At 40.6% G+C, this 26,191-nt stretch overlaps 1 protein-coding gene across 4 annotated transcripts in view; it reads right to left on the bottom strand.

Annotated features, from left to right (window-relative positions):
- Nucleotides 1-9,904: 9,904 nt before the first annotated feature.
- Nucleotides 9,905-26,191, bottom strand: part of COG3 (component of oligomeric golgi complex 3) — a 50,262-nt gene continuing 33,975 nt past the window's right edge. For all 4 annotated transcript variants that reach the window (XM_075591117.1, XM_075591116.1, XM_075591118.1 and 1 more), the window contains 7 exons: nucleotides 22,750-22,870; nucleotides 16,668-16,756; nucleotides 16,428-16,562; nucleotides 15,149-15,224; nucleotides 11,821-11,948; nucleotides 10,496-10,594; nucleotides 9,905-10,119 (listed from right to left, as the gene is read on the bottom strand). In XM_075591117.1, coding sequence (XP_075447232.1) covers nucleotides 10,090-10,119; nucleotides 10,496-10,594; nucleotides 11,821-11,948; nucleotides 15,149-15,224; nucleotides 16,428-16,562; nucleotides 16,668-16,756; nucleotides 22,750-22,870 — 678 coding nt within the window. In that variant the 3' untranslated portion in view covers nucleotides 9,905-10,089. The remainder of the gene's footprint in view (nucleotides 10,120-10,495; nucleotides 10,595-11,820; nucleotides 11,949-15,148; nucleotides 15,225-16,427; nucleotides 16,563-16,667; nucleotides 16,757-22,749; nucleotides 22,871-26,191) is intronic.

Below are 26,191 nucleotides of genomic sequence, written 5' to 3'. Positions count from 1 at the left end.
TAATGGGCAGTATTTGCACAGTATCCATTTTTATCTGTATCACTGCTCATGTGTGTAAATAATTAACTTTTTTTTCTCTCTCTCCGGGATTATGAAACGGTTTTGATTTTTCTGCACTTATCCTGTTTTAGAAGTTGAAGGTCAAGAGAAGATCCACAGCGAAACCACACGTTTCAGACAGTTGCACTCCTGGGAAGCTCCTTCCAACGGTACGAGTGCTATTTTTTTTTCCAAGTGCTTGTCTGGGCCCATTACTGTAGTACTTAATATAAATGTAAGGCTGCTTTTAGACATCTCTGGACACCAAGGAGCGAACTGCAACGCTATGTCTGCAGATAAAGTACTGTAGTTAAATCTCACACAGGGGGAAATAATATATGTAACAATCTAATTGGATGTAAAAGTGATTCCTGCATCATTTCTTATCCTTGATTGCTACTAGTGGAAATATTTAATTTGCAATAAATTCTGTTCCAAGTCTCTTTTCAGAATTGCATCAGGGCTTTCACATACTGTAGACTTTATGGCATGAAATAAACTAAGGGGGGGGGGGGGGGGGGTTTTGCTAAACTGCAATAAAAGTTACCTAAAACAGGACCAGGCGTTAAGTGAGTTACCGTTGTATTCACCATCATAATATTATGCAAAAATAAAGCTGCAATTGAGTCCATTAGCCTCACGTTATTGCTGAGCTAACTTCAAACAATGTGCTGTCAGTAAAGTTTTGGAGTTACTCCTATTAAGACCCTGACATAGGACTTTTGCTAGAGGCGAAGGAAATTACACTTTTTTTTAGTTGTAAATCATACTTCAGCCTGATGTTACACCCATCCACAAACAATCCTATTTCAGCTATGTTTAGCGATGCCTTTAATAACGTAACATTATTTACCCACATTGTCCTTAATGGAGTTTAGGGAATGGGATAATATCATCGCGCCTCATTTGCATCTCATGTTCATGAGCTTTGTGTGCATACGTTACTAGTAATAACGTGATGTTAACGTGGTATTATGTAGTCTACTGGAGTTTAGTGACGCTGGGTCTAAGTTGTATCCCTTTTGCTTTAGTTTGTGACAATAGTTTATGGCAAGGAGATTCAGAGAGCTAGATATTTGTAAAGTGGTAACTGGAGAGTTAGGTATTTCTTGGTGGCACATTATGATTGATGGGATATATCAAAAGTGTCCCTGTCTCCTTGCATATATAAATAAACCTTCCTGGTCTGAGGTAGTATTAACGTGTGTCCCCGAGACAGCAGCACAAGGACAGAAAGACAAATACATTAAATGTGTTTATCACTAGTGTAGCCCTGTGTAATTTTGGGGTTACATGCCTCTCTCCTCCTGTGCAATAATCCCTGTTAAAAGGGCAGGTTTGCCAGGAGTAATCATGAGGTTTGCCCCTCATCCCCTGTGATGTGTATTGAAGGAAGTGACATCATGCTCTGTGTCCAATTACAGTGACACGGGTGGTGCCTACTGGAGCTATATAGTATACAACACTGCCTGGATTGTGATTGTGATGTGAGTGTGTGTGTGTGTGAGATCCCACTTGAATGAGACTGTCTGACCCAACACATTGCCCGGGCTCTGGCAAGGATTGTGGCCCTTCCCTAGGGGAGAGGTGGGCAGACTATTCCCCTTACTCTATTAGAGAGTAAGGGAAGAGCAAGGACAGCTTCTAGAGCCCTGACTAGGATTGGTGTCCAGGGACTTCCTTGAGGTGGGCAACATTTATGATGTGCGGTTAGAGACCGGCCGCAATGATGGGCAGTCTGCCACTAAAGATGACAATAAAGAATGTCCAACATGAAAGAACCTTCTTGCCTGAGAGTGGAGTCATTCAGGGGGAAGCTGCACCCAGAGGTTCTCTTCCAGAGACTCCTCCCTGCTGTCGTGGGGACCTGGAAGAGATGGAGGCGCTGTACCAGAAGTGAGTAGTTCTCAGCATTACCTCACGAGCCAGTCCTGATGTATTTCCCATATCACCGCGGAAGACTCAGGAGTCCTGTAAGCCAGCAGGTGCACCACACTACATGTAACATGGGGCAGTTTTCCTCACGTAAGGGGCCAATATGAGATAGGGGGGAGGGGGGTGAAACACTGTTACACTAGTATACGGACACAACAGTATATTCTTGCACTGTGTTGTGCAGCAAATTAAATGCTCTGGCCGTTCGTGTTTCTGCACTTCATCAGGAGTCCAAAATAAGTCAAATACTCCAGTGTCCTGCATCGCTCCCACTTCCGCCCCAGATGAGATGCCACAGAGGGTCAAAGTGGCTGCCCTGCCAGCATCTCTCAACGTATGAAGCTGCAAGTATACCAATTTCAATATCGGAAATCTACACACTAAGGATAGGACGAGTACCACTAATTAAACTATCAATTCAGATTGCTAATTAAATTTAAAAAAAAAACAATTCTAAATCTTACCTGAATCGCGGTGTCCCCAAGAGCTAGACTTTGCCCTCAACAGCTTCATTTCCCCCAGTTTGCCTACCGGAGTCCCGGTCCATCTAGGGCTCAAGGCTCCTAAACTGGGGGGCTTTTAGGAATAAAAAACACTATATATATATATATATATATATATATATACACACAGAAAACTACAATAAGCGCAATCACAATTAGACTAATAATGATATTTACCACATATATAGGAGGGTATACTACCTCACAATCTAACTTTCCCTGATTAAGTCTGCAGCCAAAAGGTCTACCGCTCCACGGGCTGGTAAAAAAGGGATATCCAAACAAGAGTGACCTAGGCGCAAGTAAAAACAAGAAAAACAAACATAGGGTAATACGTTCAAACAATTGGTCTACTGGGGGGTACGATATGCACTTACAGCAGGTAGAATAAAATCAGGCCTTGTATCCACTCTGGGATCAGGAACAATGAATGAAGATCTGGAACAGCCAGCAGCAACTCATCTACAGGAATCGTATCCTCGTGTGAAGTATCACATATAGAAAGAGAAGTGGGACACATACATAGTGTAACACAGTTTATTTTAAAAATTTAATAAAAAAGACAATAGGTAAAATACTCACACTTTGTGAGTTTGGGTAAAAGCGTTTGAGAATTTAGAGCTTCTCACACTCATCAAGGGTGGGTATACACAGACTCTATTGATTCCTTATAAAATGTCCTTGTAACCACATGCGGTGTTGTGGCCAACTTCCAAGGGTATGGAGTCACTTTATGGGGCACTCCTAATAATATCCAGAGCCTCTGAGGATGGGGTACTTGCTCCGTTGTTGCGAGACCCGTAGTAAAGGGCCGTGTGTTTCTTTAGCTGCACCTAATGTGCAAGTAGTACTCACGCTACTTCTGGGGTACAGTGTGATGTTTTTCCCCCTTAGTTAGTGTCCGCCTCGATAGTCTGTGGACCTCCCCGCTTCTCTGACTGCTCCGGATCTCCGTGGCCGTCCGCCTGCACGCAGCGGCGTGGTGACGTCACGTCGTCTCGCGAGATTCTGGATCCAAATCTCCCGCTCGCTGTGTTGATCTCCGTCCCACACCTACTCGTTGGAAACATGTACCATGCCGGTACACCGATACAGATCACTGCCAGGGCGTGGTTTGGAACTACTGAGAGTGAGCACAGGACAATTGGGAGAATAGCCAGCAATCTTCTGTTGTCTGGCAGTGATCTGTATCGGTGTACCGGCATGGTACATGTTTCCAACGAGTAGGTGTGGGACGGAGATCAACACAGCGAGCGGGAGATTTGGATCCAGAATCTCGCGAGACGACGTGACGTCACCACGCCGCTGCGTGCAGGCGGACGGCCACAGAGATCCGGAGCAGTCAGAGAAGCGGGGAGGTCCACAGACTATCGAGGCGGACACTAACTAAGGGGGAAAAACATCACACTGTACCCCAGAAGTAGCGTGAGTACTACTTGCACATTAGGTGCAGCTAAAGAAACACACGGCCCTTTACTACGGGTCTCGCAACAACGGAGCAAGTACCCCATCCTCAGAGGCTCTGGATATTATTAGGAGTGCCCCATAAAGTGACTCCATACCCTTGGAAGTTGGCCACAACACCGCATGTGGTTACAAGGACATTTTATAAGGAATCAATAGAGTCTGTGTATACCCACCCTTGATGAGTGTGAGAAGCTCTAAATTCTCAAACGCTTTTACCTAAACTCACAAAGTGTGAGTATTTTACCTATTGTCTTTTTTATTAAATTTTTAAAATAAACTGTGTTACACTATGTGTGTGTCCCACTTCTCTTCCTATATGTGATACTTCACACGAGGATACGATTCCTGTAGATGAGTTGCTGCTGGCTGTTCCAGATCTTCATTCATTGTTCCTGATCCCAGAGTGGATACAAGGCCTGATTTTATTCTACCTGCTGTAAGTGCATATCGTACCCCCCAGTAGACCAATTGTTTGAACGTATTACCCTATGTTTGTTTTTCTTGTTTTTACTTGCGCCTAGGTCACTCTTGTTTGGATATATATATATATATATATATATATATATATATATATATATATATTAGTGCCCGGACGATCGGATTTGGGCCGCTGGCAACCCGTCATGGCCGCCCCTGCAGCGCATGCGGTTCTTTTCCAATTACCCTGCATGCGCCCCCCCAAAAAAATCCCCCTAACTGATTGGCCAGTCACGAGTTGGCGCGCTGCCAAGACTTTTATTGGCATGCAGGCTCTATAAGTGAAGACTGCCATTCCTAATGCTGTTTTACAGAGAACGTGAGTACCCTCCCATGCCTTCCCCCTTGTCTCCCGCATTACAATCCACAAAGCCCGCCCCTTGTGTCAGACAGATGCTGGGTCTGTGTGTGAGATGCAGTGTGTGTGTGACATGCTGTATGTTTATGTATGCAAGATGCTGCGTGTGTGCATGTGTATGAATGCATGTGTGCGATGCCATGTGCCAGAAGGGGGCGGGAGAGCGGAGTTGAGCGCCGCCTGTCCCATGGGAGCACCACCAGGAGGGAAGAGGAGAAAATCTGCAGAGCGTCCTCCAACAAAATGAAGGTCTCGAGGGCTCTTAAGTTGAACGGGCATGGGTGGGAGAGGAGTCGGGGGAGTGCACCTACCCCCTTGTCTGACGACGCCCCCGCCCATGTCTCCCTTGGCCTCCTCCTGGTCTCCGGTCAGTAACCTACCCACCCTGATTCACCCTGTCACCCCCCTCTCTGTCTCTCTCTCTGTGTGTCTCTCACACACGCTCTCGATCTCTCTCAAACACTCACACACACAAACTCGCTCTCACACACTCGCAAACACACGCACTCTCTCTCTCTCTGTGTCACACACACACACACACACACACACACACACTGGATCTCTTATTTACCCTATATATCTTTACTGCCCTATACTACACCGAAATAACCTATACTGCTTTCTTCCACATCTGACTCAAGCTTCACACGGGAGACATCGGAACCCCCCCTAACCCAGAAGACAGGCAGGAACACCTCCCCTCCAATATACAACATTGCAGGAAATGAGGGTAGCTGGACATTGTGGGACTGTGGATCAGGTAAGATCCCATTTAGATATTGTTAAGCATGGGCATCATTTTAATTATTTCTATTGTATCTTTTGTAAAATGCCTTTCCCCATCATCACCAAGTACAATCTGCAAACATAACTGGACATGTAAGAAAAGGTAACAAATATGGTGAAGACTATTGAATATAACAAAAGCTTAAAGAAGACAAAGCAGCGACTTATGGTTGGGAAGAAGCAAATCATTACACTAAAATGACTACAACAGACGCTGGGGCTTTGCCCAGCCTAATCAACAAGCGGAATTTCACAGTGGATACAACACAGTGGACCACATGCGAGCCATATAAGAATGTATTTCTCGAAGTATTGTATATGATCTACCACGCAGTTTAGGGTTCATAGATTACAAAAAAGCATTTGATTCTATCTACACCTCAGCGGTCCTTAATGCACTAAGAAAATAAAATGTCAAAGACGTGTACATTGATAATGTTATATATATATATATATATATATATATATATATATATATATATAAACATTAACGAGAATGCCACATCAACCATTAGATTACATGAAAATATAAGAAAGATAAGGATCAAAAGGGGAGTTCCCATGTTAAAAGAGCTTTTCACTGCAACACTTGAAGAATTATTGAATACATTGGATCAAAGGAATCGATATCAACGGTGAATATTTGAGAACTTGAAGAATGTGGACCTCCATATGAATTTAAGCAAGACCAAAGTGATGTACAACAAATATGTTAAGTCTGCAAAGATTGAAATAAATGGACTAGAACTAGAAGTCGAAGAATGTCTACCTTGGCCGTCAAACAACAATAGATGGGAACGTTTTGAATGAAATCAATAGAATGAATAAGGATGGAGCGCATTTGGAACAAGACAATATTACAAGGGAATCTTCCACTGTGCCTCAAGAAGAAAGGTTTTTGACCAACCAGTGTATTCTGCCCGTGCTCAGGTATGGATGTGAAACTTGGAGCCTAAATGCAAAGATAATGCAGAAGCTCCTGACAACACAAAGTATGGAGATATGTGTGCTGGGTATTACCTGGAGACAGGAAAAATAATGAAACGGGTTTTCATCCAGCGGACTGCATTATGCAGCGCCGGATAGCGCATCCATTGGTAAGTGAGCACTCACTGTACATACATACATCCATCATAAGCTTTGCAATATATCTTCGTGTTGGGCAATAGCCACAAAGACTACTAGGGTATTATCAATCATAACATGGGGTGTTAAATTATGGCAACTGAGCATAATTTGACCACTATATAAAATCTCCAGTAAGCGTGCACCTCGCCATAAAACCCCTCACAAAAGTAATTGAAAAAGTGCAATGAAGAGCAAACAAAATAAATACAGGAATGTGAGGTGACTTTTGAAGGATTATCCAAAATGAGATAATTCTCCTTGCAAAGAGGCATTTAAGTGGGGCTGATTATTTACATGCATATGCAGAATTTATGCAAGGAACTTTGGCAAATGTTGCCCTGGGGTCTGTGTGTGCCTTCCACCCGGGTCAATATAGCAGTATGAGTATCTCACCTATTTAGAGTTTAGAAAAAGGTTGAAAGTGTTCATGTTAAATGGCTATGTTTCCCAATCTCAGGTAGAACGAGTTTTCTGTATTGGGAGGCATATGAAAAGGAGCCAGGTTTGGCGGTCTGCATAATTACTGTAGGTACTGGATCGGTTTTGAGATTGAAAGAGGAAAAAGAAGGCTGTCCTCGGATCAACACCTTGTGTGTACATTTTGGGTGGGTCATCTTGCAGTTTGAATTCTTCACAGTAATCTTGTTGGAGGTTAGTAATGTTGCACCCATAAGGCTGGTCTACCTCATCTGCATAATCATTAAAGGATTTTGATCCCCCGAGCGCCCATCCTCCTTTTAGCTAAATATGCGTTGTGTACACTACAGTAACCAAACACCTTTAGGAAAAGTAACATTACATAAAACTTGCTCAGACAAGGTAGGAGGCAAAAGCTTTATTAAAAAAAAGACTAAAACAATGTTTCATATCAGATGACAAAGCAATTTAAATATATGTTTGATAACTATGTACATTTGTACCTAAAATCTTTCATCTGTACATGTAGGAACAAGTGGGTACATTTTGCACCATACATTCATCATTTATTTTTATTCATGGTCATCCAATATGTTCTATATAGTATAAGGACAGAATGAAACAAAGTTCCCCAGTTTAATATACATATATACAATCATCCTGTACATGGTGTTAAAACATTATATATGTACAGCAATCAATCTCATTAAGTTACGAAAACCGATTATAAAAGGAGTTTAATATACATATGTTACAAGGCACTGGGCAGAATGTTACAACGGATTCTCTTAACAAGGGAATAATTCCTGCCATGAGAGCTTCATCATTACTTTTCAAACACACATCTCTGGCAGAAAGTAGTACATACTGTACTGCAACTTCATTAAACAAATTACAAATCATGGGAATTTCTTCACCATTTGTCATTTTTAGTCTACAACCAAAACTAATTGATTTGAAATATATCATGTAAAATGATCTCAGACTTTGCAACATTTTTATTTATTCTGATAACAGGTTAATAATACATTTGCTCCTCTTCTGGAAAATCTTGCCACGTTTTGCTAATAAACAGTTTTTTTACCAATGTAGAAAGAGGTGACCGCACACAGCACAAAGTCTGCAGAAGACTCGAAGGCAAAATCTTGGTCTCTTTGTTTTGGTGGGGCCAGCAATATACTACAATGTGTTACTGGCACATTGAACACTAAAGTAAAAGGTGAATTACATTTTCCTATAGGTATGGAGAGGTTCAAGTGTGATGAGAAATCTCACAGGTGACAGACTTGTGAAACTGCTGCTCAAGCGAACCTATTATTTAATTTTTTTTTAATAGTAAACATTATCTTACGTGGAAGTACATTGTATATGCATCTGAAAACAGAATGGCAAGTGTTTTATTATTTACATAAATGGGATCCTTTGCTTATTAAACAAACTTTTCAAGCTTCAGTTTAAAATACCCCCCTTCACTGCAACACAGCAACGCTTTTGCAAACTACGAGTGAAGAAAGTGGATATCAAGATGCGAAATCTGCAATGGTATTACCACATGTGCGAATGCTTAGAATAAAAATAAAATATAAATAAAAATGCTTGTGCAGGTCATCACAAAATGCCATGTTGTTGGGGTCAAAAATCGATAACATTTGTAACTACGATACAGTGAAGCAAAATCATTTGCCTTTTGATTCCACACATTTAGCAAACTGGTGTATAATCTGCATATTAACCCCAATGGACCAACAGCTCCTCAGGTAAGGAATGGGTTAATCTGCAAAGATTTTTCTAATTCAAGATAATTTGCCGCATACATTTTGCTTTAGTATAACACATTCACCTCATGGAATAATTTGTCCAGATGCTTAAAAAAAAAAAAAAGGGGGGGGGGGGGGGGGAGGAGAGATATTTATAAAGAGCCTTTAATTAAAAGGTCCTTCAATAAGTAGAGTGGATGCATCTCTGGGGATCCCAAGTAAAATGTATATCAGTTTTCTGCTCATTATAATGTGTTACACTCAAATACACTGCACTCTCTCCCAGGTAGCCCTGTGCTATGTTATAATACAGTAGTGCTACAGTGGCACTATTTTAAATACTTCGATCAACAGCTCAACTAAACCATGAATCGTGACTCCTTAGGACAATAAATACATCAATGGGTTATTTATACAAACAATGCAGATTTTATACTGGAGGTGATTGCAGGACTAGAGAAATCTTTGAGCCAAGTGTCTTTAATGGGACCAATGTGGATAACGGATCAGAAATATCTACGTGTCGGAACACAGCAAATGGAGCGACAATGTCTGTACGAATACTCCCTACAGTTATTTGCTTCATTTACTGAGAAACGTGAACATATAAAACGTAATAAAATATACACAAAGTGCAACTTCACATTTGTGGTGTCATTTTTATTTTACGACTCCTTTCTTAATTCCTTCCCTGACAGAGGCAAGCTCTGCATTGCTCTTCTGTGAATGGACGGTCGCTACAACAGCAAAGGGATTTATTCCTTCATTGGCCCTTATTCAATATGCAGTCACAACGCGTCGTCGCCCCCCTCCCACCTTCCCCATGCTGGAGAAGAGATTAGCTCCCTTCATACGAGATGCGTTTATGTAAACGGAGCTAATCTCTTCTCCAGCAAAGACATCTACACAGTTTGAGCGATGTCAAGGTTGGAAGAGGCAACAACATATTGTAGTGCGTCAGATACTTCCAGCTCTGAAGCAGCTAAAACGTTACCCAGCATGGTCTTCGATTCACTTTCAAAAGAACTTGCAGTCTGATCTAAAAGCTTTCCACAGAGACAGTGCTACCTCTTTGGCATCACTTTTTTTTTTTCTGAGAAGGACAAACGTTTCTATCTTTAAAGACATGCATTTCTAACAGGCTGGGCGACTGCGAATCCGGGCATCAGTCTCATCATTCTGGTTTGCTTTCCCCAGTACCACAAAGAAAAGGTATCTTCCGTTACTTAGATAGGGACAACAACAGGTTCACCTGAAAAGAAAGAGAGACTCGATTATAACATGCACAGATACAGCAAACAGGTTGTGAAAGTAGATGTTATGTTGAATACACAGTCTAACTAGCTCATCTTCCCTGCTGCGCAGTCCAACATGGCAGCATTTTAGAAGTAAATGTGCTATTTTACCAATTAAACCATCTTCCAGAATGTGTATTCAGATATTTTACTTAAAATGATAAAAATAAATGCGTGTGCATATTTTATTATATTGATATTCACATGCCGGGTAGGATAATGCCCATTCTGTATGGGCTAGTGCATTAAATGCATGAGTTCACATGTTTCTCATGATTGCTCTGCTATAAATTCAATGCTGTCACTTTCCAAAGAACATGCTATTTATTGTACCTGTTCCATTGAAGGGCAAGCAATGATTTGCAAATCTTCACTACTGAATTCCTCCTTCAGCAGCATATGGATCTTTTGGAACACTTGCTGAATGTTATTCTTTAATAAATTAAAAGAAAAGAAGATGCCTGGTTAAAAACAGTACGACGTACGCAGGAGATCACATGGAAATGGTCACTACTGCCTCCAGCGTATACAGAATATGCCTAGTGCCGTGTCTTAAATTACAGATAGGTAGTGCGAACACAACAAAACTACCAGATCTGTGGTCTTGCAAAACGGCAACACCGCACATTACACACACTGATTTGAAAACTAAAAGAAGTCACATTATTTGGGCAAACAGCTGATGTTCCTGTGATAAACTGACCATCGGGAAAGAAATGATTACTGGTATATTTTGTCATTGCTGCCCGCTCATTACAATACAAATTTAAGGTGTAGTCTCAGCAATTGTTGCTATGTTATGTAATATAAAGCAGGCTACAATTATATCAATCACTGTATTGTCGTACACATAATACTCTTATTAAACCATCGGAAGCAATTTGAAATGTTCTCTGCAGTACAGAACCGCACACACGATAGCTATGAGTCTCTAGGTAAACTTGGCAAAAGCAGCATGGATTGCATAATCTGGCATGTGTATTGCTGTTGAATTAAGCTTTTAAAGAAAAAAATTAAAGCGCTATGCCACATAATTTATATGATGTTAACCAAATATGAAAGTAGTTACATGACTGTGTAGGTTTCCAATTTATAATGAAAATATTTATTCTAGTTATATCGCGCCGACAGTGTACGTAGAGCTGTATATAGATTGTAAAGTTTATAATCTCATTTTGGTGCCTGGAGGCGACTGGTCTAAAGTGACTTGCCCAAGGAGAGTGGACAGCGGGATTTGTACCAGGTTCACCCACTCCGAAGGCAGCGACATTGTCGTTGAGCTACTCCGTCAACTCCATTCTATGTAGGCACATATATGGGCCTGGAACGTTAACACTTAAAAGCCTGCCCCTGTTGGCAGTGTGACAGCAAAGTGGTTACAAAGTTAGACCAGAAAACCATAGAATGGAAAAGCCACAGACCCACAAAAACCACACCTCATTTATCATATTGTTGAATGACCATCACAATATGACAAATGGCTTCACATTAAGAGGGGGAAATGTTTATTTTATATAAAACAAAAAACAGTAAAAAATTTACAATTTATCAAGCCAACTGAAAAAAACAACAATTTAAGCACAACAAAAACGGCATTTATGTCTGTAACTGGTTCGTTCTATGCACTTCTGCAACTTTTACCAGCCTCCAATACTCACCCTTACTGGCTTAAAGAGGATGAACTCCGTATCTTTGTTGGCGAGATACAGCGACATGCTGCGTAGCGTCAACGGCAGTTTGTTTTTTATTATCTTGTAGGTGGAAGACAGCAGGTCATTAATCTTCACTGAAGAACAAAGAAAAAGAGCACGGTGAAAAAAAACGTCAGAATTAACAGCTTGCGAGGAAATTCTAATTGGGAAAGTAGCATGAATTCAGCTATACACAGGATGTTAATACATTGTGCTGGCTCCTCCTGTTCAGAACATGTCCTCTCCCTTCCACGAGGCCATCATCAGATTATCACAGGAGACTCCTAATACGTGTACATATACATCAACGTTTCGGTTCCGTTGCAGGACCTTTGTCAAGATACAGCAGTGGTAAAATGATATAAAGACAAACTCCTACTGTGCAGCTACAAAAACACACGGAAATGCAAGGTGCTGGAAACGGAGGATACTGGGCAGCTGGCTCCACAGACCACCTCTGCTTGGTGTCCAAGTAACAGTGCAACACAGAGACACATCATTCAGAAATGTGTCTGTAACTGAATATAGTGTGGCAGCACGCACCAATAAATAGTAACAAAAATAAAATAAAGTGTTGGTGTGTCAAAAATATATATTTTTTTAAAATGAGTACATTTCAAATATAAACTGCAACCATAGCCGTATAATGGTTACGCTGCAAGTTTATTGGGAAATACATTATGAATGGCCAATATACAGTAGGTTACACATTACTGGGAGCATACTTCTATAGTAAACAGGAAATTCCCTATTTAGGAGATACGGTATATAGAATGAAGGGATAAATGAGGAGGGGCAGTGACTCCACAGGCACGAGGACGTATGCCGAGAGTGACAGTGAAACGCTAATCAGCGGGTCTCATGGGACCGAAACCCATGCGCATGTATATAGAGACTCTACGGCACGGGGTTTCAGCCTTTTTTGGACTAAGGCAGGGGTGCGCAACATTTTTTTGGGGGGCACAGCTGTTAGAGGCCCCACGCTTCCACGAAAGCATTTAAAATAAATGCCGGGGATCGTGTGAAGCCTTTAACTTTTACTTCCCTTCCCGCGACGCGTCTCCTTGGCAACCTGGCGTCACATGACCCCATGCAGTTAGGGGGGGTGTCAGCCGGAGAGGAGACAAGGGGGCGCATGTAAGAAACTTTGCGCACGCCTGGACTAAGGACCCCTCTCCTCCCTTTGCTCACCCGATGAGCGAGAGACACACACACACACACACACACAAACACACAAACCTGTTGGGCGGACTTCTGGCGTCGACCGGAGGGAGGGAATTGCAGTGAGTTTCGGCCCCCCGTTGCTACAGCTGGGGAGCCGCAAGGCCTGAGACAGTTGTCCTTTGCTATCCCGCCGTGTTAGTCACGGAACCCAGGTTAAAAAAAAAAAAAAAAACACACCACTGCTCTACACGGTAAATCTCCCAAAAATGGTTGTCCACAAATGGTATACATAGTTAGCAATAAACAGTACATCCAATATATATTCTGTTGAGCATACATATGATTTTGAAACTTTGTGGCATAATTGGAGAAACAAACATGTATCCAACCCAATAAAGTCAATGTATATCCCAACGGTCACAACATAAGTCAGTGATAAATAGCCACATTTTAGGGCCCACGTCTCAATGTAGTAAACCATACAATCCTCTGTCAACAATATAGTATGTCTGTGATGAGGGCTTTTGTAATTGCAAATGTCATAGTTAGGCTGTATGTCCTATTATGACTAAAAATGGATCCAATGTTGTAAATCCAAAAATTGTGGGAGTTCTAGCTCTTATATATCATGCGTTACACCAGCAATATGATACTTACTGTTGTATATACAAGTCATATGAATCAGTTAGCCACAAAATCATGACTCATTCACTTTTTACAGCAAATAAAAATACTTGTTGGTACATTCGCATATTCTCAGATACGTCTGCAACGTCGGCTAGTACATTCTAACACAAGTGCAGGAAGAGCCGGAGAAGAGTTAAGTGAAGACACAGTATCAGATAGTGATCACAATCCCCATTCTGTTATTTAGGTGTGCTAAACTCAGGCAATGTATGAGATGCACCAAATGAAGCTCTTTAGACAACTGTGTTGTTGGTATCCAAAGTGTGGATGTAGCAAATCCATCTATATGTACAGTTATTGAAGTCTCCTGCGAGTGCCTAATGAAGAAGTTGTAGATTATCAAAAAGTTCAGTGCTCCCAGGCCAGTGACAATTGTTACACAAGTGCTGACTTTTCTGTGATAGAGATATACATATTATACACACACCTACATTTACTAGCCAGAACTTTTGTTTGAGCAATTATGTTTCTGCTTGCTCTAGCAATTAGTACTTTATTTTGCCTAGCCTCGAAATTAAATACTATAATGGAAAGGGTCATCTTCTTACTGTAATACACTGTACATAAAGCAGATTATTGGTTCTGATGAAAGAAAATTCCTTCACCCTTAATGTTGCACTGTATAATGCTATTGAAAATCTACTCAAATGCTTCAAAAACACTGCTGCCAGATTGGTTCATTTAGATGCTCTCTAAGGAGACGTGGGGGTTAAATATGTCCTATTGCAACACACTCGTGCCAGGTCTGTCAAGTTCATTATGTGCTAGGATTAACAATTAAAAAGTATGGAAACGTCTTGATAGAGGTCCAGAGAGGACTGAAACTTTGACATAATACGTATACTTTAATATAAATACATAATGACTGGTTATAACCCAGATTACAGTACGCAGCTATTGTGACATTCAGAATATCTTTATAACTATGGATATTATATAATATCCACTTTCATTGCCATCTAATGCAGGGGTGCGCGAGATTTTTTTTTTTAGGAGGGCGGCGGTTGCAGAGGTATCGCGCTCTTCCCAAAGGAATTTAAATTAAATGCCGTGGGACCGCACGAGGCCTCTGCAACACATCGCCCTGGCAACGCAGCCTCAAATGACACCGCAGGGTGACGTCACACGACCCGGCAGCGTCATTTGACGCTTCAGACGAGGTAAGGGGGGCGCGAACAGTGAGGGAAAGCAGGCAGGGTGGGCCCAAGGCAAAAAGTTTGTGCACCTCTGATCGAATTCCCAGTATCCAGATTGGAGGGGGTAAGAGTGCACTTGGGATGAGAAGCATCTTAATGTAGAGGTCCAACAACTTGTTTTTGGATACTGAATAGGACATACTGGAGAGTTTTGGACGTTTGCAGGCACAATCAACATTGAGTCATATTGTTAAGTCTTTGTAAGTAAAGCAGAATCCAGTGCTACAGTGAAAATTGCTGTCACAAACCTGGTTGGGCCCATGGCTGCTCTGATAGACTGTACTTTGGACCTCCCTGACTGGCCATAGTCTGCAATGCATTAACCTGAAGGAAACAGGAAGAGTAATGATTCAACTACAAAATCTGGAAGTTGCAAACACACCTTAAAATAACAATCGTATTTTCAGGGGGAAAAGCTGTGAATGTGCTAAGCAAGTCAATCAGTAGCTTAGACATGCAGCACACTGCCAGCACTGGGAACCCAGGGCACTTGCTAAATGTACTTAAATCAATAAATTTGCTAAATAAGAGCAGAACTAGATATCTAGAATATAACTCACAAGCATACACTCCCCATAACAAGCATGCTTAAACTAGGACTTCATTTATTTAGGAGAGTTTATATTAGCAGCATCAGTTACAGATGAGCACTTGGGCAGATAAAGAAAAGAAACCCAAGTATCATCCTTCCTCTTCAAGGGGTACAGCCTTAGAGAGGTGGAGTGGTGCACAATTGCTTGCGAGTTATGTTTTGGGCCAGTGTACTCTGACCAGTTTAATGTAGCACGTTTCCCTCTGATGCCGACTGAAGAAAAGTTTCTTGTACAAGCAGAGTATACGAAAGAACATACAAGGTCTATAATAAAATCACAACACATTTACATTATTATTAATTCTGTGCAACATACTAATTGAAGGAAGAAGCGACTGAAATGTAATATTTACTACATCCAGTCATTGGATTTACTATTGTATCCTGTGGGTTTAGGTTGTATTTTCATCCATGAGGAATCTATTAGAGGGATCTTGAAGTGTGGAGGAAGGGATGAAAAGGTCAAAACCAAATCAGTGGCGATCTAGTAACTAAGCAGTCTTCTGCCATAAGACACTTTACAGTCAATGGGCTGTAACTTACAGTATTCTAGTGTCAAGCAGTGTCTTATGCTAGAAGACTGCTTGGTAAATATGACTATGTATTTTTTGTCTGTTAATTAAAGGCCGGTCTTGTCTAAAACGAAGAGAAACCTGTAGTTTGAGCCTGTCCACTGGTCCAACATTACAATCTTCAGGAGAAGAAATGCTGTTGATTGATCAGACTATGCCTGTTCTTTTGATCTGGTACATTGGATTCTTGTTTAGGTCTTGTGCATACTTTGTCAATGCTATGGCTTTCCCTATATGATCAATAAAACATGTTGGTTCAGACCGTTGAATCAAAACTAGAAGACTGAGCAGTCCACAGTCCTCTTGGCTTCCAGAGCCTGCAAGCACCGCTGATACATAGGGAAAGACAAGGGTGTGACTTACCTTGCTCATGAAATCTTCCAACTGCTCAACAAAAATCTTGCTCTGCTGCTGAATAAACTGCTCACAAGATGCCTTGAGGTGACGGTCAACATCCTTCTTGGAGTCAATATAATGTTCTTTTATCTCAGGGGTTCCCTGCAGTGGAGCACAGAAGACAAGCACAGTCTTTAAAATGTCCAGCAAAGGAATTCAATATGGAATAAGTTAAACTGCGCCCCTAAACTAGAAGTCGAATGTTACCTGTAGGAGGAATTCGAGAATAGCATTGGTGCTGTTTAGCCTGAAAAATCCTGGGACGGTCCTAGGATGCAGGATTTTAAATGCTGCGTCTGTAAAGCAAGGAGTCAGTAAACTGTATAACAAAACAAACTTTCTACTCCACAATATCCTCTCCAACAGATTAATTAATACCAGTTGAATAGCACAATGCAAAAATACATGTAGGCTAATACTATTTTGTAGAAAAAAAATCAAAAACCTTAAAAAAAAAAAAAAAAAAAAAGGTCTCTAGCCTTATTTAAATTGAACATTAAGCAATTCACTCACAAGGGCCTGCAATAAACTGTTTTGCAAAATGTTGCATGAGCCCCTGCACTTCAGGGAAAAAAAGCTACGAGTGATTATTATCAGCAAATTAGAGTCAAACGTTAATCGGTTGCCAACGACCAATTGGATTCTGAAGTTCTCTGATGATCATCTATAAAAACGCTACGGCTATGAACACATTACTGTATATTGGATGTTCCCATATGCAACTACTTGTGATGTTCAATTGAATAGAATCAGAGGCCCCAAACTTTGAAAACCAGTATATGTATGCAACAATAGATAAATACCCACACCAATATTGTATATGAAAAAATGAAAATGATTCATGATTTACAACATTTTAGACAAAGCAGAGCTTGAAATCTGGTTACAAATTTTTTTCCGGCAGTGGTTAAAAATAAAAATAAATAAATAAAAACAGATCACAGAAAAATCAGACTAATTGCTAGGAAGTGTCCATTAAAAGGGTTTTTTAATTACTCACATTACTATCATTTCTGTGAGTGAAGGGAAAATGTCTAGAAATACTGTAGGTCTTCTTTTAACTATGAATATACCAGTTGGTGTATTTAAAGTTTCCATTTGATAATGAAGTGTCAGGAAATATTTTTACACAAGCAATTGTCATCTTAGATCCAGGGTGGGCAACTGTCGCCATTCGCCATTGTGGCGAATTGGCAGTGAAACTGTGGCGAATAGAGCCGCTGGGGTCTCCCTGTACGGCCCCCTCAACATTCCCCTCCCCATCCCCCGCTTCTTACAGCACCGGCAGATACAGGAGAAGCAGCACGGAGAGGAAGCTCTCTCTCTCATCACTCTCCCCCCCCCCTTCTTACTGCACCGGCAGCCACAGGGACAGGAGAAGCAGCAGCACAGAGAGGAAGCTCTCTCCTCTCCCCCTCACGCTGCCCTGACCCTCCCCCCTCGCGCTGCCCTGTCAACCCCCCCCCCCCAAAGCTGCACCAAGCCTGCCCACACCCTGCCCCCCACTGCTGCTGCGGAGTTACCCCCTACCATCGCCACAGTTCCCCTGCCCTACGCCCCGCGTTACGCACCCTCCTATGCGCCCTATGCAAAGGACGGGGGGGGGGGTGCTTGCTGATGAGGGGGACTGCTGAAAGGGACTGAGGGAGATCAGGGGTGCTGGGGGGAGATGATGATGATGGGGGTTAAATGAGATGGTGATGAGGGGGGGTTAAATGAGATGATGGGGTGAGGTGATGATGATGATGATGAGGGTAGTGGCGTGAGAGGATGAAGAGGGGGTTTAGTGGAGGAGGGGGATAAGGGGGGTGAGAGGATGAGTGGGGTTGCGGTCGGAGAATTTATAAACTTGTTCAGAGTGTGTTTTTTTACATTTTCGCATGCACAACATAATACCTGCATTTTTACATTGTGTGGCTATTTTCACTTCTAATTTGCCACACCTGTGGCTACATTGAAAAATAGGTTGCCCACCCCTGTCTTAGATCTTTGCTTCACAGTAGAATGGATGGGTTCACACAAAGTATAAATTGTGCAATCCTGTTTGTTACAATGCCCTCCATCAATGAAAAAGATTAATAACGGGTGGGAGAACTCCATTTAAAAGCACAATGACTCATTCTGTTTTAGTCCTGTCGTTCATAAATGTGATTCTAATGCACTTAATGACAGCACTCAACTACCTAAAAGTGATATACACACCTATTACCACCATGAAAATAGCACTGAACTAAACTAAACTCACTGGCTTAAACCAAGATTCCAATTCAGGAAGAATTCATATTATAGTTGAGATAATGTGGGGCGAGTATATTAATTGCAAGGCCAAGCTGATTTCCGCTTTAAAGTGTGCCATGACTAAGAAAATGCAATGCATTTTAGTCCCCATTTTGCAGCAGAAAGCAGTGTAGAACTGCAACCTTTATACCAACCTCTGTGTTAACATTACTTACCATGTCTATATGCAATTGGCTGACACAGAAATGTGCTCATTTAAGAAATTTGAGCAACTTCTTCTGTCAACCAACTAAAATCACCAGAAAGGACGTATTTACCGATTGTCCCCCAATACTCACATTATTTTATTACTGACAAGGTTTCAATAATGTTCACATGCAATATAAAGTAGTGGTTAGTTCAAGTTAAAAAGACCAGCTGTTTATTTCCAACTTCTGTTAATGTAGAAAATTCAAAACGAGAACATGAGCAAGCGGCACATATTTTTCTATACGATTAGTAAAGCACAACAGGAATTGGTTCATAGAATTTATACTATATACAATTAAGAATAACCTTCACTAAAACCTGTGGCACCATTTCTGCAAGTACGGTTTATACATTTAAGGTAAATGCTAATAACTGATTTGTTTATTGTTGGCGCTTTGTCTACTATATTTTAATGGCATGTACAAAACCATAATACTTTAAAAAGGTGTCTAATAACCGATAATCCTTTAATCCTGGCTTTGTTACATTGTAAGTAACTGGGAAGATGTTGATGAAGGGATTGATGAAAATGTAGGAATCTTGTGGATAGAAATTAGCAGTGGAGGTAAAAGTACAAAGAAAATGTTTGTAGGGATATGCTATAAACCACCAGATATCTGTGAGATTAAGGAAGCCAAAATACTTTTGCAAATGGAGAAGGCATCAAAGCTAGGTCATGTTTGGATAATTAAAATCACTGATTATGCAGACAGACTTGGGCAATGAGATTAGCATTACAATGAAAGGAAATAGGTTTCAGGGGGTGCTAAAATAATTACATGACCCAAATTATTATGGAACCACCAGGAGAGGGGCATTACTGGATTTGGGAATATCGAAATGTAGAACTAATGACAAATATTCAAATCTGGGAACATTTTGAAAACCGTCATCATAACATGTTTTTTTGATAATTTATTTCAAATGAGACTTTGTAAGGGTTCAACACAAAGACTTTACATTTTAGAAAGGCAGCTATTCATAAACGGAGGAATAAAAAAAATCGACAAGGAATAAATTGGGATGCGGTTTTTGCAGGAACAATGTGGAAGATAAATGGACAGTCTGTAAAACATTGTAAGAGGAGAAAACTTGGGTGATAAATATAAAAGAACCATGTATAAACTAATGTGGCTACATAAACAGATAGGGGGGAAATGGAAAGGGAGAGGCAGGCATTTAGATTCTTAAGGTCAGAAGGGATGGAGGCATCTTATCAGAATTAGAAGGAAAGGAACAAAAGTTGCAAAAGGGCAATCAGCTTAGCAAAAATTGAAAATGAAAAAAAGGATTGCAATAGAAAGTAAGAGCAACCCTAAAAAGTTATTTAAGTACCTTAATAACAAAAAGATTAGACAAGAGAATATTGGGCCCTTTCAGTGTGAGATGGGCAGGCAGATTATTGGAAATAAAGAAAAAAGCAGAGGTATCATACAAATTATTTGCCTCAGTATTTACCGGGGAGGAGTCCGTTGCAAAAATAGTGCCACAGGATGAAGCCTGTCTCTATATTATATTAACTAACAAATGGTTAACTGACAAAGAAGTTCAAAGGCGGCTTGATAAAATTCAAGTAAATAAGGCAGCTGGCCCCGATGGCATACATCCAAGAGTTCTTAAGGAGCAACGTTAAGTAATAGTCAAACCATTACATTTAATATTCAATGACTCGATTTCCACAGGTTCAGTACCACAAGATTGGCGTAAAGCAGACGTGGTGCATATATTTAAAAAGGGAGCTAGATCACTAGCTGGGAATTACAGACCTGTAAGCCTATCATCAATAACGGGGAAGCTACTTGAAAGTTTAGTACGGGATAATATTCAGGAATACTTGATGGATAGCAAATTAGGAATAGTCAGCATGGATTTATGAAGGACATGTTGTGCCAAACTAGCCTGTTTCTTTGAGGCAGCAAGTAGGAATTTACACCAGGGTAATGCAGTTCATGTGGTCTACTTAATTTTGCAAAGGCTTCAGATACAATGTCACACGAGAGGTTAGTGAACAAAACAACAGACATTGGTCTCAGTAAAAATATTTGCACCTGGATTGAAACTGGTTGAAGCATAGACAACAGAGAGTTGTCATAAATGGAATCTTTTCAGGATGGGCTAAAGTTGCAAGTTGAGTATTTATCTCAATGTCTTGAATAGCACACAGAGTGAACGCTGCGCCTATGCCCTTAACTCAAGATCGGTACTGAAAACCGTGCTTTTTAAACTTGTTTATTAATGACCTTGGAGATTGCTCTCTATGCCAAAGTCTCTATATTTCCTGATGACACTAAATTGTGTAAAGTAGTTAAATCAGAACAGGATGTAATCTCTCTACAGAAGGACTTGGATAGACTGGAAACTTGGGCAGGTAAATGGCTGATAAGGTTTAATACTGATACGTGTTAGGTTATGCATTTGGGAAGCAAGAATAAACAGGTGACAAAAAAATTAAAAGGGGAAAAATTAGGTCAATCTTGGAGAATTTAGGAGTGCTTATATTTGAATTTGCTCAGCAATAGTGCACAATGTCAGGCATTAGCTGCAATGGCAAATAATATCTTATCTTGTATTAAACGGGGAATGGATAAAAAGGAAGTAAGAATAATTATGCCATTGTATAAAGCATTAGTAAGCATTAGTAAGATCACACCTTGAATATGGAGTCCAGTTTTGGGCACCACTCCATAAAAAAAAAAAAAAAGAGTAATAATAAAAGGGGATGAAATATGATTTATGAGCAGAGGCGAGCGAAATTACATTTGTTTGACAAGCGGCCATCCCTTAAAGTTGGAGGAAAGGAAATTTCACCAGCAACAAAGGAAATGGTCTTCTACAATAACGGCAGTTAAAATGTGTAATTCATTACCCATGGAGAATGCAATGGTAGATACAATAGATATGTTCAAAAAAAGGTTGGCTATAGTTTTAGAAAAAATTTCCCTGGGGTTTTTTGTTTGCCTTCCTCTGGATCAATATACTGTAAAATACAAATATAGGATAAGTATCTGTCGGCTAAATGAAACATAGGTTGAACATGGACATATCTTTTTTCAACCTCATCTACCATGTAACCCAGAATCCCTGCTTTTCAACAAATACCAGTAAAATAACAGAGAAATTTTCGGTTCATCGGAAAGATCCTGCGAGTCACAACTTGATCTTATGTAGAAAATTGGGTAATTAGGAAGAAAACATTCTGCCAGTATACAGCAGTGGCAAATGCCCACTGCAGGTATTTTTTAGACTATATTAATTATTAGTTACAGTGCATCAGAGGTTTAGGTCTTCGGACTTATACCCTACGATGTCTGGTCTTCTGCATGTCTAACATATCTTCAAACATTTGGAAAACCAGGCTAAGGACCTGATACGTGACCATTAATGGACAGCCGAGAAGAAATTCCACAATATTGACCTTTAAGGAAGCTAAATTCTGCTGACCGACAGCATTTTAAATGGATTCAAGTGAAAAGGTTTTATTGATATTAATGTAGGTGCCGCTATCAAATGTGGCATTGAATGATGCATCTGAACAAAAGAACATGCACGGAAATTAAAGCATAAATGTCGGGGTTCAATAAAAAAAATATATCACAGATACTGCAGAGTTCACTTTGGTCAGAGAAGTAGGACATTAGAAGGAATTAGTACACAAGCATTGTTGCATGAGCATATATGGTAAGCAGTCATCATGCAGTTTATTGCAGGTGAACATAAAATAAACCCATGATGATGTGTGCTGGCTGTTCGGAGCTGTGCAGGTCGGGCCTATCCAGCTCCCACTGCCAGCACTGGGAAATACCTCTAGTTCTCTTGAGGTCCAAGGAAATTTCCTTAATGGTGAATTCAGTATGGAAAGGAGCGATTTGCTCACGCAGGATCAGGAGGTGTTTGATTAGAAAAAGCTGTCCATCCACCTGGGTCTAAATTAAAAAAAAAAAAAAGACATACAAATATTTAGGTGAGCAAACAGGTATAAAGACACACATAGACATGTTATAATGCTCAAACGTACAAACAGCATGCCTTCAACACACATGTACTGTAGTGTGCATCAGTTTTTTCTGGTGCGATATAGTGCGCCAGCATTGCGGTTAAACCTACGGATGCTGTGTGACATTTGGCATGATAGTGGGAAATGTGGGGGAACAAAGTCCTGTCCTACATCTGTATGTAATACACATCAAATAACATTCATTTCAGATGCTAAAATGTTACGACATCGGAGGTAAAACTTGCTTGGATGTCTTCAAATTGTAAATACAAAATTTGTATTTGAAATTTGCAGCAGTGTTCCATCTTTTGACTGTTAATGTCAGTGGTTGACAAATCACCAAAAAATCTACTCGCCACCTAGTACCAAACGTGTGCTGCTTGGGCCAATATTTACTCGCCCGGGGGTTAAATCCACTTGCCCGGGGCGAGCAAATGTATAGGTTTGTCGAACACTGGTTAATGTTATAATACTCATGCCTTTGATTCAATTTAAGGACGGACAATTGAATATACTGTAGCAGGTAATGTAGATTTTCAGCAGTAAATAAAGATTTTAATAACAAACAAAATACCGAAAACATTTTCTCCAACGTATTCAGGCAAACACATCCGAAAACAGAAAGGACTTTTTTTTTAGTCATTGCCAAATGAAAGAAGTCTGAAGCTATAATCTGCTGCTGAAATTATTACTGTATGTAGCTAGCTAGCTAGATATATATATATATTATATCCCAGAAATAAAGAAAATGTTATGACAAGAACTGCACGTATAGAAAATGCATGTTTAATTATGATGTCTCCAAGGTGTTCAATTTAAGATTTTGAATTTAAATGCTGAAGGTGAAAAACGGAAAAAATAAAAACGCATAATAAAAATGTAAAAAAAAAGCAGAAAGTGCATGCTTGGATAAGCTGAAAAGGAGAAAGTAATTGTTTATCAAGATGTGCTCTTTTTGCGGCTGCCTTTTAAAAGACAGCAACCAAGTGCAAATGATTAATGACCATGTAGGTGGTTACGTTGGAAGACTGCTAGAGAGCAATGCATGACATTGAGGCACTTAGTGAGGTCTCACGGCTCAGACCTCGCAGCCCAAGAAATCCCTTCTCACTGACAATCTGCAGCTGAGAGATTCAGACGTCTTCCTCGGGCGGAACTAATTCTGTGCGCGTGTATTCATTTAATCAGGGGCCGCGAGAGGACGGAGGTTACTGCGACAGGAGAATTTGTCCCACTGCTTCATCCCGATACTGCTCTGCACAGCCATGCGCTCAAACTAATCTGTCCATTAATGGGGTTAAAGCACAAATCCCTCAATTGCATGTATTTTTCCTTAAAAATATTAATTCAGAACATTTTCCTCATGTCCCCTTAAAAATCCTAGACATTTTTCTACCTATAAATTCAACACTTTTATATACAATGAATACGGATACGATACCTTTGTTTGGATTCAGCGATTTCTATGGTGATACAGCAAGCTTTCTAATGACCATTTTAAAAGAAAAGGAGCAATTCATGCGCTTTTTTCCTTTATTATTTTTTAACATAGATTTGAAGCGGGGGGTCTCCGGGGCTGAACCCCAATTATTTCAGCTCCGGAACCCCCTGCTTCACGAGATGGACATCCTGCTTCCTATTGGCCCGCAGGGCCTGGCAGCTTTAAAAGTCCGCCATTATGTGAACCCCGGTAGCCAAGCTACGGAGGTATCTCTGGAAGCAGGGGGTCCCCGGAGCTGACGTTAATGGGGGTTCAGCTCCGAAGACCCCCTGCTTCAATGCGATGTTAAAAAAAAAAAGTACAAACCCCAAGAATGCGAAGTGGAACGAAGATGCTGAAAGGAGGGTCCCAGAGAGCAAGAAAAGATATATGGTAATAAGCAGTGGTCGACAAATCACCAAAAAATCTACTCGCCACCTAGTACCACACGTGTGCTGCTTGGGCCAATAGGAGCTCGCCACGATGTTAAATCCACTCGCCCGGGGTGTGCAAATGTATAGGTTTGTCGAACACTGGTAATAAGTATAAAGTTATTAAATACTTCAATAATAATATTTTCTTGGTTATTTAGTTAGATCCTTTGCCAAAGCATCATAAGCATGCATACCACGTCAAGGTATAACCAAATTTTGCAGGTCCTAACACTACACTGTGAACCCTTCCTTTTACCTCTGTATGAGGGGAAAGAACCATAGTAGATCCTGGTAGTTGGCACCTCCCCCCAGAACTCACTCCTCACCTTTTTAACTTGGGAGGTCTTTTCATTTTGCTGCAAGAACTGGATCTACTATGGTTGCTTCCCCTCATACAGATGTAACAGGAAGGGTTCACAGTGTAGTATTAGGACCGGCAAAGTTTGGTTATACCTTGGCGTGGTATGCAGGCTTATGATGCTTTGGCCAAAGGATTTAACTAAATAACCAAGAAAATATTATTTTTTAAGTATTTAACTTTATACTTCTTAACCTATATGTTTTGTCAATTGGATGTAGCATTGGGCACCCCCCTGTCTTTTGTTGTATACATTTGCCACACTCAGTAGCACTCTTTTTGACATAAATATATATTCATGATGTGGTGGGTTTAGGAGTTTGAGCTGGCTGGGAATGTGTGTGTCCCAGAGAGCAAGTGCAGAGGCTTCAAGAAGTACACAGAATAATCTAGAAGATGAGGAAGTATGCCTTATATGCAGATGGCATCTGCCCGCAGGGTTGAAACACCATTGGTAGCAACAAAAAAGGATGCATCATTTCGCTAGGCATCATCAAGCGTGTGGCAACTACAATTACGAAAACGTTCAAGTACATCAATGGTATCCACAAGATAAAGAGAAACTCCTGAGGAAGGTCTTCTTGGGGATTGCAACAACATGCAATGTGTGTGTATACAGTACAGTACTTGTTGCTATTACTCCAATTGCTTAAGAGTCTGTCAGCACTTTATTACAATGTAGTTTCACTTGGAGCATATAAAATGCATATACACCACAATGAAGTATCGTTCCAAGCTCGAATGTCTTGGATCTCAAACTGCTATACAGTACTTTACTATCTGACGGCCACAACAGCCAGACACAAGGTTCAGAACCCCGTCACATCAGTTTAGTTTAGTAATAGGCAATATTGCCATGGTTTTCTTCCCACCAAATAAAGAAGTACAAGAAGGAGGCAGTCAACTGATGATCTTATTGTTTCCAGCTTCTTTAAAAAGCAGCAATCCAAGCGCGGTGTTTTTTTTTTTTTTAATAGG

The sequence above is a fragment of the Ascaphus truei genome, chromosome 3, assembly GCF_040206685.1.
Source record: "Ascaphus truei isolate aAscTru1 chromosome 3, aAscTru1.hap1, whole genome shotgun sequence".
Taxonomy (NCBI): Eukaryota; Metazoa; Chordata; class Amphibia; order Anura; family Ascaphidae; genus Ascaphus; species Ascaphus truei.
The sequence above is the reverse complement of the archived record's forward strand: the minus strand, read 5'-3'. Positions and strand labels throughout refer to the sequence as shown.